Here is a 16,046-nt window from a genome sequence, read left to right on the forward strand (position 1 = left end):
AGGAGACCTGAGTGAAAGCTTTGGCTCTGCTATTGATTTGCCTAAGGATCCTGAATGTCTTTTAGACTCTTTGCCTCAATTTTAAAGTTTGTAAAAGGCATGGGAGTAGCAAGGTGAAAGGGCTTCCCCAAAGGCTCAGCAGTAAAGAATCTGCCTGCAATGCAGGAGACACAGGAGACCTGAGTTTGATCCCTTGGTTGGGAAGATCCCCTGGAGAAGGAAATGGCACCCACCTCCAGAATTCCTGCCTGAAAAATCCCATGTACAGAGAAGACTGGCAGGCTACAGTCCACGGGGTCACAAAGAGTAGGACACAACTGAGTGAGCACGTAGACATGTGAAAGGGGGTACTGTGGCTTCAAGGTGGCTTTGGGATGAAGCAAAAATAAGAGTCCAGTAGCAGACATAGGTCTGCACGGTCTGTACTGAGGTTCTGATGCACATCGTCAATCCGTGATATCAGAGTTAAAGATTTGGCTAAAGAGATAAAAATAAACCATCAGGAAACAAGTGGATTTGGGGGAGCCTGGTTAATAGTGAAAGCACATGAGGAAGATTAAAAGTGGTCTCATATAGAGAAAGGTTTAATAATACTTTTGTAAAGAATCTATATTGTAAAAATTACAGAGTGAATTTCATCTCTAACTGGAATATTTCACTGTTCTCCAAAAGCTTACCTCCTATGCCCTTTTAAGCCTAAAATAAATATGCCACACATTTTGACTTTGGTGATCTCTTTTGGAAAAAATATCATCTATTTCCATTGTATAATAATTAATAACTATGGTAACTTTGCATTGCACATACTTGATGAAAGTATCAATATGAATGTCCTTTTTTTGGTCTTAATAAGGCTGTCTAAACAGTTTTGGGTTAAAAAAAAACAGTATTAAAAGGAAAGCAATCATGCATGTGTTGTTTAAGCTGCCTACACACAGAAAAAAAGGGTGGAAAGCTCAAACACATAATTAGAAGTAGTTTTTTAATTTTCAAAGCAGGGCCATAATAAATTCCCATAAAACCTATTCATGAATCATCTAAGTTTAAGCAAAGATAGTTTCTCAGTAAATGTTTTAAGGTGCTAGTTACTTATGAAATGTATCTGGTGTAAAGAATTATTGGACATAAACTAGTTTAGAATATTGTGCTTCTCTGGTGGCTCAGATGGAAAAGAATCCATCTGCAATGCAGGAGACCTAGTTCAATCCCTGGGCTGAGAAGATCCCCTGGAGGAGGGTATGGCAACCCACTCCCCTATTCTTGCCTGGAGAATTCTATGGACAGAGGATCCTGGTGGACTACAGTCCATTGGGTCACAAAGAGTTGGACACGACTGAGTGACTAAGCACAGCACAGCAGCATTTTTCTTTATCAAGGATTAATCAAGCCATTTAAAAATGAGTTATTTAGCAAGACTAATTGTGTATTGATGCCAGTACTAGTTTGTGACAATAATTATGCATTTTCTAGTTAATAGAGTTGGAGGGGGATGCATTCAGAAGTAGTTTCAAAACATTAGATTTTATTTACTTTTATTATTCATTTAGTTTTTTAAAAGATACAGTTTTAAAGGAAAATGGCTCAGAAAATAGTGATTTTCACTGTTTTGTATGATTTAATCTAATCACTAGCATTCTTACTAGAAATTTTTCTAAAGTTAGAACATTGACTATTTTTCTTGGTATTTGAATTTTTATTCCAGTATTCTTGCCTGGAAAAGCCCATGGACAGAGGACCCTGGCAGGCTACAGTCCATAGGGTTGTAAAGAGTCAGACACGACTGAGTGACTGATCACGTGCACATTATCCATGCCTGTGTGATTTATAAAGACTCTTTAAATACTGCCTGTGGATGTTTTGATTATATCTGCACTTGACTTGTACAGTTAATTCCATAAGATGCTTTTTCCTTTTTTTGTCAATTTGACATGAAGAAGTGTGGAGTTTTTTTGCTACAGTCTGTCTATTGTTCAGATCCATAATATATGAGAGCATAAGTTATTTTTCCCTTAACATTAAAAAAAATAAACAAACTAAAGTACATACTTTATTAAGATTTATCTAGTTTCAACCTAATGTTCTTTTTTTTTTTCTACTCAAGAATATTATCCAGGAAACCACATTATTATTTAGATGTCAGGTCTCCTTAGGCTCCTTGGGGCTGTGGCAAGTTCTGAGACTACCCTTGTTTTTGATGATCTTGACAATTTTGAGGAGGACTCTATCATTTTTGCACTCTCTTCTAAGATACTTTTCAGAAAATGAAGTAAGCAATAGAAGTTATTCTCTCTTTATGCCACAGATGAACTTTACCAATGAAGATTAAACCTAAAAAAAAAAGAATTCCTCATTTATAGACAGCTGTCATCCCATATTACACTTCAGTGCATGTACAGAAGTAAAAGAATATACATCCACATGATTTGACCTCCAAGGTGTCTGAGAAAAGAGGAAAAAATTGTGAGTAACTCTGTGCCCAGAAGGCTTCCCTGGTGACTCAGATGGTAAAGAATCTGCCCGCAATGCAGAAGACCCAGGTTCGACCCCTGGGTCAGGAAGATCCCCTGGAGAAGAGAATTGGCTACCCATTCCAGTATTTTTGTCTGGAGAATTCTATGGACTTTGAGCCTGGCAGATTAAAAGTCCATGGGGTCAATAAGAGTCAGACATGACTGAGTGACTAACACTTTCACTTTTTCTTTCTATGCACAGCAAGGATCAAGGGGTCACTTAAAATAACTTCTACTATGAGTAGATGTTTTCTGGCTTCACTGAAACTGCTGCATGGGGGATGCAGACAGGATAAGGTGACTGCCAGAGCAAGTTGATAAGCACTGGATGGTTTGTTAAGGTAAGTCTGGGGCCCTTTCCAGTGGAAATCTCAGATTGCTATGATTAGGCAGGGCCTGCCTGAGAGACAGAGGCAGACGGAAGAATGAGGGGATCTTCGATTCTTGAGTTCCACTTCCTGCAGAATCTCTAGAGGTGTTTGAAGTTCAGAAGTATTAATGGTGTCACAACTCCTCTGAGTAAAAGAACCTGATTTAGCAAATAAAAATACAGGACTCCCAGCTTTGTTTTAATTTTGATAAATAACAAATAATTTTGTGTGTGTAAGTATGTCCTATGCAATATTTGGGACAAGTTTAAGCCAAAAATTTATTTGCTATTGATCTAAACATTCAATGTCCTGCCTTTTCTCTGGCAACTCTATTCTGCTCCTAGTCCTTGAATTCCCTGGGTGTATGTGTGAGCAGGGGTTGAGGGGAGGAGGCAGGACTGAAAAGCAGAAGGATGAAGGGTGTGCAGTCTCTAGTTTCAGATCACACATATCAGAGAGCAGTTTCCTTAATGTGAAAGACAAATGTGATGTGACATCACCTAGTCTCAAAAGCTACCTCAGGTGTCAGCATTTGAGAAACTATGGGCTTCTTAGATCTCTGGAACAACTTCTTTTTGACTCCCTTTTCTCTTCGTTTTTGAACATACTTAATAAATCTGTATCACGTAAATAGTATTCTTTATATACAGATCCTAAAAAAAAAAAAAATGAAACTCAATGGGACAAAGAAGAAGGAACAGCAAATGTATATTTTCCCTGTTGATTCTTTCCTCCCCTAGGTCCTGAATCTGTGGACCACTGCTTAGTTTCATCTCTCTTTCTTGTCTTCCTCTTTCCACCTTACTTCTGATTTTCTCAGATGTTAGAATAAAAACTGAATCACACAAAGTTTCCTTATATATTAGATAATTGAAAACTAAGCATAATTATAAAAATTGAATGTTAAACCGTGTTACTTGTCCAGGCATAAGTTTTAAAATACATGGGAAGAAAAATTTAACAAACTAGAAGAGTTTGAAATTGATATAAATATATTCTTGGCCTCTAAGGAAGTCAGCAAAAGCATTACACTTGATATCCTTCACAAATCAACTGGGTTAAAATCAGAGAGCATTTCAAAGCCTGCACAAAATAGAGTTGACACACCATAATATTTTAATGGCATAAATTCCCATTAGCATCTACTGCTGCATAAGTAATGTTCATTATAGTGATTAGAAATGTTAATTTCTGAGAGCAATCATAATTTCCTTTAATCTTCTATGGCCATGTTTTTAAAACTGCAGGTTATGACCCATTAGTGTGTCATAAATCAATTTGGTGGGATATAATCAGCATTAAAGAGAACAGAATAGGTTAAAATTGAAAATATCCCATTTCATTGCATATAGCAAATGTAAATACTATTTTATTTACTTTATTTCAGATTTCTAACTACATATGTATAACTACTTGGTTATAATATAAAATGCATTTAATATGGTCACATACAGAACTGTTGGAAAACTATTATATATTAGAACAAATAAATTGTAAGACTAATTTGAAGGTGAAGTACACTTGTCTCACAAACTGGTGAAAGAGAAAGAAAATATTCTGAATAGAAGATATTAAGATGACTAATATTTTAACTGATAATTGGGCCACGTCTCCATTTACTATGATTTTGATTCAAGGACATAAATGCAGTGTTTCACTTTTTTATTATCAAGGGACAAGGCATGCCTTTTACTTCATAAATTTTTATGATTCAGTAGTCATGATTGAATTGTAGTACATTTAAATTTTACTGAGTGGCTTCCCTGGTGGTTCAGTGGTAAACATCCACCTGCCAATGCAGAAGACACAGGTTCAATCCCTGAGAAGATGTTAGAATGCTGTGGAGCAACCAAGCCTGTGTCCTAGTGCCTGGAAACCCTAACTACAGAGCCCTTGGGTTGCAACTACTGAAGACCAAGTGCCCTAGAATCCATGCTCCACAACAAAAGAAGCCACCACAATTAGAAACATGCATGCCACAATTAGAGAGGGGCCCCTGCTTGCTACAACTAGAGAAAAGCCTGTGCAGCAACGAAGACCCAGCACAGCCAAAAATTAAATAAATAAATAAAAAATTTTAAAAATTTATAAATTTTCTGAAATCAAGTCACACTATAATAGGCCTATTATAGGGAAATTTAATAGCATTACGAATGTATGGAGATGTATGGAGAGAGTAACATGGAAACGTACATTACCATATGTAAAATAGATAGCCAACGGGAATTTGCTGTAAGTCTCAGGAATTCAAACAGAGGCTCTGTATCAACCTAAAGGGGTGGGATGGGGAGGGATATGGGAGGGAGGTTCAAAAGTGGGGGATATATGTATACCTATGGCTAATTCATATTGAGGTTTGACAGAAAACAACAAAATTCTGTAAAGCAATTACTGTTCAATTAAAAAATAAATTAAAAAAAGAATGTGTTACAAGAGAAGTCCTTATGTTATCAATAATTGGATGTGTCATGGTATTATTTGGGATTATATCCACTATTAGGAGACATAAGATTGCTGTCTAATCCATTTAAATTACTTTTGTACTCCCTGTATATAGAAACTCTTTACCTTTGAGCAAAGCTGTCAGGATGGCTAAATCAATGTCCTGGTGTCCTTCTGATCCCATCCGAAATACTGTAATCTGCAATTTGAGACAAGGTGACCATTAGCAATACATTTTTTTCCCTCAAGAGAAATTAAATCAATGAGACGGTATTTGAACACAGACTATCTTAATATCTATAAGGTAGATTTTTAACCACAGAGAAAGCATACATGGTGAGAATTCAATTAGAGGGCTCTGCAATCCATTAAGAGGGAGATGCCTCAATAGCCTCCAAACAGAAACCAATTTAGATAATTCACTGATTATGGTTACAATCTCTGAAACCAGACACAAAGGAAAAATGTCCCCTTTAATCATTTCAGCTTTAGAATGAAAACTTACCAAATTTTCAAAAATGTGTAAGCCATAACTTAAACTGAGTTGAGAAATTAAGTGTTTAAAAAGTTAGTATGCCTTCAGTAAAGGTGCCATGTGCATCTGTGCACGTGTTTGTGTCTGTATGTGTTTGTGTGTTTATGCTTGTGTACAATATAGCCGTCACTACATTCTCTCCTAGCAATAGCTACTCAACGGTTTCAATATTGTGATGCCTCTAGATCCTTCAGTCCTCTCAACAACTTAAACCTTCTTGAGAAGGACTTAGCAGTATCCAGGTGGTAAGGATGAAAAAGCAGACAATACAATGACATTTTTCTTTTTAATTTTGGTAAGAAAAGTATTCTTTTGGGATGAATGAGGAGGCAGAGAGTACAGAGGTAGCAGTGAAGGATTAAAACATGCTCAATGATAACAAAGATTTTTTTTCAAGTCAGAGGGAAGCTACTTAAGGAAGCCAAAAGATGATTTGAATATCTACATTGATTGAATTACTACTGTATTCAATTGCTTTAGACTTCAAGTTTCTTTATCTGTAAAATGGGGAACTCATGGGGCTTGCTTATTTCTAACTACATAGGAAGTAAACTTCATAGGATTGGCTAATACATAATTCTGGGGAAGATGGTTAAGGACAGGGAAGCCTTGTGTGCTTCAGTCAATGGGCCGCAAAGAGTCAGACATGACTTAGCAATTCAACAATATATAATTCTAAATTTTTTACCATGATGAAGAGCACAGGTACCTAGACTCACAGACTGTTAAACTATCAGTTGTTTAGAAATCCTCTAGCCCACTGCCCGGGGACAGAGTCATTTGTTTATGGTCAGCATCAACTTAGAAGGACAGCTATGCCAGGAAGTCAGTAGCTGTCTCGTTTCTATCGTGTGCCTTAAATACTGGGAAGAACTAAGGAAAGGAACAAGATCTTTGAGCACCTGACCCAAATGGGTTAATAGCGGCTTAACCATTCATATCTGTTTATGTCCTTCAATCAGAGCCTGGGGTGAGTGTAAGGTAGAGATTACAAGTTGAAAAGCCTCATAGGCCTTTGAATTAAAAAATGTAAAAGAGATAGAGGGAGCCAGGCAAAATCCACCTAAGTGCTGTGTTTGGCCTCCAGGCCACAGCTTTGACCTCTGACAGGGTGGAGGCGGTGCCCCCGGCTCCAGCAGGTTTGTACTAAAATCTGCTTCTGCATAAGCACAAGTTTGGCCAAAGTGCCATCAGGACATTCTCTCAAACAGCTCTTGATGCCCCCAGAAAATCCACTTGGGAGATGAGGGGCAGTTCTCTGTTTTGAACTCAGGAGTGCCTGAATTGGGAAGAAAACTTGAAGTCCACTGCAGAGAGAACCAAGAGGCAGAAGTGGAATTTTGGCTACACCTTTAACTCTTTAAGCCAGGGCTGGCTAAGGTCTGAAAGGTATTATTGTGTCCTGAGCTGGTAGCAAATTGCAGACTATCAGAATAACATCTCTCATTGTTTTAGAAGAATTCAGAAATTAGGCATCAAATGGAACTCCTTAAACGTCTCCCCTACTTGTTCTGCAGATGCCTAAATTCCACCGGCTAGAGATCCCACTTCAGATGCAAATTCTTCTGAGGCAGCAAATGGATTAATTAAATTTACTCTGAAATAACAGATTACCAGGCTTTCTTTGAAACAGCTTTGAGGAGGGGAAAGGAAGGTTTACAGTATAGAGTTGCTAAAGGATTTCGGGGTCGGGGTGGTGGAGACACAGACATTTGTGCTATTGTTTATCAAGGAACCTGAGGTGGCATTGTGCTCTGGGGCATCACAGGTTTTCTGGAAAGCTGATGTGGAGGGAATAGCTGTCCACCTGTCCATGCCCCCATCCTGGTATGCTTAGACTGAAGAATCTAAGGACCTCAGAAAGAGTCTGACCAGAGGGAGACCAAAGATGAAGGATCCAAAGATGAAATTTATTTCATAATTTTCCCTTGAGTTGACCTGATATATTATGTCTCCACTCCTCTAAATCTTTAAATTTAAATTTGAAGTTAAAATGTTTAAAATATCACTCAATTTATATGTCTTTCTCAGAAAAAAAGACGAATCAAACAAGAAAACCAGAGTTGTCTTCACCTACCACTCTTGGTGTTGGCAAAGATGCAGAAAATCAGATATTCTTAAGTATTCCTGGTGGAGATGTGAATTGAAATAGTAGTTTTGACATATTATAGCTTGATATAAAGTTTCTTGGTTTTAATGTATTATTCAGTTCAGTTCAGTCGCTCAGTCACGACTGACTCTTTGCAACCCCATGGACTGCAGCACGCCAGGCCTCCCTGTCCATCACCAACTCCTGGAATTCACCCCAACTCATGTCCATTGAGTTGGTGATGCCATCCAACCATCTCATCCTCTGTCGTCCCCTTCTCCTCCTGCCCTCAATCTTTCCCACCATCAGGGTCTTTTCCAATGAGTCAGTTCTCTGCATCAGGTGGCCAAAGTATTGGAGCTTCAGCATCAGTCCTTCCAATGAACACCCAGGAATGATCTCCTTTAGGATGGACTGGTTGGATCTCCTTGCAGTCCAAGGGGCTCTCAAAGAGTCTTCTCCAACACAATTCAAAAGCATCAATTCTTCAGTGCTCAGCTTTCTTTATAGCCCAACTCTCACATCCATGTATGTCTACCGGAAAAACCATAGCCTTGACTAGTTGGACCTCTGCTGGCAAACTAACGTCTCTGCTTTTTAACATGCTATCTAGGTTGGTCATAACTTTCCTTCTAAGGAGTAAGTGTCTTTTAATTTCATGGCTTCAATCACCATCTGCAGTGATTTTGGAGCCCCCAAAACTAAAGTAAGCCACTGTTTCCCTATCTATTTCCCATGAAGTGATGGGACCAGATGCCATGATCTTAGTTTTCTGAATGTTGAGCTTTAAGCCAACTTTTTCACTCTCCTCTTTCACTTTCATCAAGAGGCTCTTTAGTTCTTCTTCCCTTTCTGCCATAAAGGTGGAGTCATCTGCATATCTGAGGTTATTGATTATTTCTCCCAGTAATCTTGATTTCAGCTTGTGCTTCATCCAACCCAGCATTTCACAATAAACTGTGGAAAATTCTGAAAGAGATGGGACTACCAGACCACCTGATCTGCCTCTTGAGAAATTTGTATGAAGGTCAGGAAGCAACAATTAGAACTGGACATGGAACAACAGACTGGTTCCAAATAGGAAAAGGAGTTTGTCAAGGCTGTATATTGTCACCCTGTTTATTTAACTTATATGCAGAGTACATCATGAGAAACGCTGGACTGGAAGAAACACAAACCGGAATCAAGATTGCCGGGAGAAATATCAATAACCCCAGATATGCAGATGACACCACCCTTATGCCAGAAAGTGAAGAGGAACTCAAAAGCCTCTTGATGAAAGTGAAAGTGGAGAGTGAAAAAGTTGGCTTAAAGCTCAACATTCAGAAAACGAAGATCATGGCATCCGGTCCCAACACTTCATGGGAAATAGATGGGGAAACAGTGGAAACAGTGTCAGACTTTATTTTTCTGGGCTCCAAAATCACTGCAGATGGTGACTGCAGCCATGAAATAAAGAGACATTTACTCCTTGGAAGGAAAGTTAAGACCAACCTAGATAGCATGTTCAAAAGCAGAGACATTACTTTGCCAACAAAGGTTCATCTAGTCAAGGATGGTTTTTCCTGTGGTCATGTATGGATGTGAGAATTGGACTCTGAAGAAGGCTGAGCACCGAAGAATTGATGCTTTTGAACTATGGTGTTGGAGAAGACTCTTGAGAGTCCCTTGGACTGCAAGGAGATCCAACCAGTCCATTCTAAAGGAGATTAGCCCTGGGATTTCTTTGGAAGGAATGATGCTGAAGCTGAAACTCCAGTACTTTGGCCACCTCATGCGAAGAGTTGACTCATTGGAAAAGACTGGAAAAGACTCAGATGCTGGGAGGGATTGGGGGCAGGAGGAGAAGGGGACGACAGAGGATGAGATGGCTGGATGGCATCACTGACTCGATGGACGTGAGTCTGCGTGAACTCCGGGAGTTGGTGATGGACAGGGAGGCCTGGCATGCTGCGATTCATGGGGTTGCAAAGAGTCCAATACGACCGAGCGACTGATCCGATCTGACTCTGCATATAAGGTAAATAAGCAGGGTGACAATATACAGCCTTAACGTACTCCTTTTCCTATTTGGAGCCAGTCTGTTGTTCCATGTCCAGTTCTTAACTATTGCTTCCTGACCTGCATACCGGTTTCTCAAGAGGCAGGTCAGGTGGTCTGGCATGCCCATCTCTTTCAGGATTTTCCACAGTTTATTGTGATTCACACAGTCAAAGGCTTTGGCATAGTCAATAAAGCAGAAATAGATGTTTTTCTGAACTCTCTTGCTTTTTCGATGGTCCAGCGGATGTTGGCAATTTGATCTCTGGTTCCTCTGCCTTTTTTAAACCAGTTTGAACATCTGGAAGTTCACGGTTCACGTATTGCTGAAATAGTAGCATATAATATTTTGCTAATTGTTAAATAAATAATAAAAAACAATTAATTAATGTATTATTATTTAACAACAATTTGCAAAATATTATTTGTTACTATTTTATTTAGAATCTTTGCGATTATGTTAGTAAGTAAGGTTGGTATATGTCACCATTCCTCTTGGTTTTGGTATAAGGGTTACAGTATATTTTTGGTATGAATTGGGAAGCTTTTTAAATTTACCTATGCCCCAGAACAATAAATGTAATGAAGGAATTCTCCTTCAGGCAGATTTAGTAGAATGTTTATAAGCTATCTAGCACTGAATCATTTTTAGGGATAGATCACTGATCATCTTTGTAAATTCTCAACAGCTATTAATCAGTTTAGATTTTCTGCCTCTCCTAGGCTCAATTTTATATATTTTCTGATGTAGTCAAAGATTTCATATAGATTTTCAAGTTTGTTGGTATACAATTAAACATGTAATTCTCTTATTTAAAAAGTTCCTTTGTATTTACAAATCTATGGATGTTTTTTCATTCTTCTTTCATTTGATCAAAATCACCGTCATTTTAAAGAATCAGATTTTCATTTTATTGATCAATAGTATTACTTAAAATTTGAAGTTACTATTCTCTGCTCATTGTTTCTTCTGCTTTTGCTTCCTTAGCTATTCTTTTCCTAGAAGTTGACTTCCTGGTCAATTTATTTTCATTGTTTGTTCCTAACAAATACATTTATATGTTTATGTATCTCACATGTTTTTATATGCCTTATGTAATTTTATATGTATTTTATACTTTAAAATATATGCAATTTATTTTCTCTTAAAATTGTTTTAATACTAGAGAGTATATGTATGTATATACTTAAAACATTTTCTAAATGTATTATTTTGTTTGAAAAAAGTGTTTACTCCCTACTTGCTGGGTACAAGTTCAATATTATATATAGATTACATACTACTTTTTATTCAAATATCTACATATTTACTTGTTTCTTCTTTCTGATTACTCATGTTAAAATCTTCTATTAGGTAACAATTATTCCTTGAAAATAAACATTATTTCCTTCGTATGAATATATACATATTGATAAAACAATTTGTGACAATCTGTTCTTGGTGGGTTGGACTTTTATTCAGCATACAGTGTGTCCTTTTCCTGTTTAGTGCTGCTTCTTTGTACCGTATTTTGCTTTACGTTAATATTGTAGTAGTCACACATGCACTTATGGGAGATTAGGATGTGTCTGGTATATTATTCCATCTGACTGTCACTTTTCTGTGGTCACTTTGTTTTAGGTTTGTATCTTGTAAACAGCAAGGCTAGTTGTCTTTTCTAAAACTCAAGTAGAATCTTTCTCTCAAAGGCAGAAATGAATTCAGCTACATTTAATTACTATTTTTTTGTGTGTTTTCTTTCATCATATTTTGTTTTTCATTGTCTAGATTTTCTTATCATTTCCCTTCTGCACCTTCCTTTTCCTTTAACAGTATCGTATATTTGCATATATAATACATACACATGGCAAAAACAATCCCAACAGTACAGAAAAATATATGGTGAAAATTAACTGTATCATTTCTGTTGTCAGTTTTCCAGCACCCCTTTAGAAAGGTAGCCAGCATTATTAGTTGTAGAGATGCTCTATACACATATAGAGAGAAATACATGTATCTCCCTTTCACATAAGTGGTGGCAAGTTGTACACGCTGCTTTATACTTCACTTTTTTTTTCACTTGACAATCTATCCTGGAGACCATTCCATTCAGCCACAAAGAGATGTGCACCATTATCTGTTCAGTGCTTAATGTTTCATTATATGCATGTACTTCTATTAATGAATATATGGGTTGTTCCCAATCTTTTGTCAATATTAGCACCACTGCAGGGGATACCCTTGTATGCACATGGCTTAATATATCTATAGGATAAAATTTGTAGGTATGGAATTTCTTGGCTTAGTTAATCTAAGAGGAGCGCGTTAATTCATTATTCTGATTCTACTCCCAGGGCTCTCCTGCTATCTTTATTTTGATCCTTTATGGTAAGTGAAATAACTTAATTATTTAGAAAACTGTAGTTTCTATACTTGCTTTTAATAATCCAGAAATTACTTAAAATTTATTATCTCCTAACATGTTACCCTTTTCCACCTTTGTCCATGCTGAGCTCTGATACGGATGTGTTTAAGGTACATATTTTTTGTCATTTTGGTTTTTTTTTGTTGTTGTTGTTATTTTGAAGGGTAGAAGAGACAGTCACATGTGTTCATTCTATCAAATCTTGTTAATGAAAATTTTAATAGGAAAAATTTTAAATTAGGTAGAAGTCATTAATCTAATTATTTTAAAGGCAATTTAGTAAATGAAGCCTGATTTTCCTTGTAAGACTGGTATTTTCAACATGCAGCCTAAAATTGATTTGACATGGTTGGTTATTTTGTCAAAACACTATGGAATATAGAGAAATTAATGTGTTCTTCAAGATTTCAAAACAACAAACGTCAAACATTTTTGTTAAAGAAAGACACAACTTTCCCCCCAATTCAGTTTGACATTTTATGTCTTTAGCTCGCTTATGGACAGATTGCCTTAGCTTGGGTGGAATTCTGATTCTCACATGAATGCAAGTTCAATTGTTCAAGATGAGATGATTTCACTGTTATCTGTCCCTTCATCCTATCTGCCAACCAGCTTCTCTGCTTCTGTTCTTGCTTCATTTTGCACCCATTTAAAGTCAGGAATTTGTCATCCTCAACCTCTGCATACAAGTGATTCATTGAACACACCTTTGCTGAGCTTCTCTGTGCTCGGCACTGTTTAGGAGCTGGGAACAAAGCAGTGAATGAAACTGACAAACAAGTCCTGCCTTCACAGAGTGTAGTCTAGTGAGGAGAGACAGAGGGAAAGTAACTTAACATATGACATGTCAGATTGTGGAAAATGACATACTGCAGTGCTTCTCACTATTAACTTCTTTCTCCATCCCCACTATCACAGCATTTTCAGTCTGTAGTACCTTAACTATTCCAGTTGTTTCATTATTGGTCTTTCCATTCTATTCCCCATGCAGCTATTTAAGCAATCTTCCTGATTATATAACCCTTCTTATTAAAATTTTAATGGCCTCAATTATTTATGGTACAAAACTAAAAATTCTTAGCAGGGCATTCAAGGAATGCTGGTATTCCATTCCTGGCAATTTCTTTTGTCTTGTCTCTTGCTGACTACATCTTCACCACCATGCCCTTGCATCCTCTCCCACCACCACAGCCATGACCCAACCCCACACACCTGATGCCCCCCTTGTGCTGAACAGCTTAATCCTTTCAGGGGTTTGGATGTTGTTTCTAGCCTCTTAGCCTTTGTTCATTCAGTTCTTTTTTTTTGGAAAGCCCTTCTCTCTACTTAGTGAGCAAACTACAAGAATTTCATTGACATATACTACTGAAGAAGCCTTTCTATAGAATTAGGATTGGAACCCTCACTTCTCTTTGTGTATTTATGATACTCTGTAAGGCTGTCTAGCATACTACTTTAACCCTTCATTGCCCTTATTTGCACATATATCTCTTTGTTTTAAAGAGAGATCCATGTGCAGACAAGATTGCTAGTCCCTGCTCAGTAAATATTTGTTAAGTGAATAAATCATCACCAAAGAGTTGTGTTCAGGAAACTGGTTTGGAGAAACCAAAAAGTAAAAAGTATCACATTCCACACACAAATAGTAACAGCTAAAGTGAACAGGTCTGTTAGGCTACAGATCAAGAGTATTTTAAGCATTAAGAGTAAATTTTAACACAAGAGTCTCCTGGACACTATATTACTGCTAAGCACTTAGTCAAACATTATGTGATAGAAACTAGGCAGACTGAGTTTTAGAAATTATTGAAGCTTTAGTGTTACTATATATAATATATAATACAATATATAATAAATAAAAGAGGAGAGTAAAAAAGCTGGCTTAAAACTCAACATTCAAAACACTAAGATCATGGCATCTGGTCCCATCACTTCATGGCAAATAGATGGGGAAAAAAATGGAAATAGTGACAGACTTTATTTTCCTGGGCTCCAAAATCACTGCAGATGGTGACTGTAGCCATGAAATTAAAAGATGCTTGCTCCTTGGAAGAAAAGCTATGACAAACCTAGACAGTGTAATAAAACCAAGACATCACTTTACTGACAAAGGTCTGTATAGTCAAAGCTATGGTTCTTCCAGTAGTCATGCATGCATATGAGAGTTGGACCATAAAGAAGTCTGAGTGCTGAAGAATTGATGTTTTTGAATTTTAATGCTGGAGAAGACTCTTGAGAGTCCCTTGGATTGCAGGGAGATCAAATCAGTTAATCCTAAAGGAAATCAACCTTGAATATTCATTGGAAGAACTGATGCTGAAGCTGAAGCCCCAATTCTTTGGCCATCTGATGTGAAGAGCCGACTCATTGGAAAAGACCCTGATGCTTGGAAAGATTGAAGGCAAAAGGAGAAGAGGGCAGGAGAGGATGAGATAGTTAGATAGCACTGCGGACTAAACCGACATGAATTTGAGCAATCTCTGGGAAATAGTGAAGGACAGGGAAGCCTGGTGTGCTGCAGTCCAGGGGGTTGCAGAGTCGGACATGACTTAGTGACTGAACAACAGCCAAAGTATTAATATGACTTTTATGAGATATAGGTGGCACCAATTAATCCAAAAGTATTGACCCATATGTTTCACCACAGTGTTTTGGTGCCTTTTGGATTAAATCATAGTTTAGACAAAGACTTGAAGCAAGAATATATTACAGAAAAATGATAAAAGACCCAGAAATACAGAAATGATTTGGGATAAGTAATTTTATGTTTGAAGATGGTCTGGTTCATTTTCTGAGCAGCAAACAAGTACAGTCACCACCTAAATAACAAAATAAGAGATTTTGTGGCTGAATTAATCATGGACTTCCCGTGTATAAAAGCCCGCAGGTATAGTTGAATAAGATAAAGGCACAGAAAAAAAATACTGAGAAAATTAAACTGACTCCCTTTAATCACAAATTAGATTAATTTGTGATTTATATTTATGTCACAGTGAGCAATAAATCTGTGAAAGTAGACATGGAGATTGAGGCTGGCTTTTGAAAATGAAAATAACCATGATATCAAACTGAAAGACATTTATAAGCTGCAAAAACACTTTGGCTCAATCTATCAAAAATAGAAAGGAACATTTTCACAATCATTTCATGCTGTGTTAGATATGGAAGAGATGATATCTGAGTTTAACAAATGCTTTGTAACATGTCTGAGAATTTTAGAGAAATACCATAGCTACACAACAAATAATCAGCATAGTTCATATGATTTTTTAGGAATTTAGCAAAGTTAAACAATAATAATGTTAACCAATAGATTTAAAGACATCAAACATGCTACACCTGGAAATTCCTTAAAGGACACATCTCTAAAGTATTTATTATTTACTCATTAAATTACTTAATAAAGTCTGGAGATGTGTTTCCTGAGGATAGTAGCAGGAAGAGAAGGAAAGAATCAAACTCATAAGTAATTCAATCATCACAATGCAATGACTTTTAAAAATCATTAGTGTAGCAGAATATTTCCCTGATGAATTATTAATGTTCCAGATAATTCAAAATAACTGAGTGATTAATAGAAAGTGCAGAAGTGCATGTTCATCAAGATATAGAATAATACAAACCCCTCGATAAGGATCCTAACAGGAATCCTGG

The 16,046-nt window shown here is 37.0% G+C and overlaps 1 protein-coding gene across 1 annotated transcript in view; it reads right to left on the bottom strand.

Moving 5' to 3' along the window:
• TRPM3 (transient receptor potential cation channel subfamily M member 3) overlaps positions 1 to 16,046 on the bottom strand; it is a 299,435-nt gene that overhangs the window by 130,973 nt on the left and 152,416 nt on the right. Inside the window, exon 8 of the mRNA XM_055578293.1 lies at positions 5,450 to 5,522. Coding sequence (XP_055434268.1) covers positions 5,450 to 5,522 — 73 coding nt within the window. The remainder of the gene's footprint in view (positions 1 to 5,449; positions 5,523 to 16,046) is intronic.

The sequence above is a fragment of the Bubalus kerabau genome, chromosome 4, assembly GCF_029407905.1.
Source record: "Bubalus kerabau isolate K-KA32 ecotype Philippines breed swamp buffalo chromosome 4, PCC_UOA_SB_1v2, whole genome shotgun sequence".
NCBI classification, from domain to species: Eukaryota; Metazoa; Chordata; class Mammalia; order Artiodactyla; family Bovidae; genus Bubalus; species Bubalus kerabau.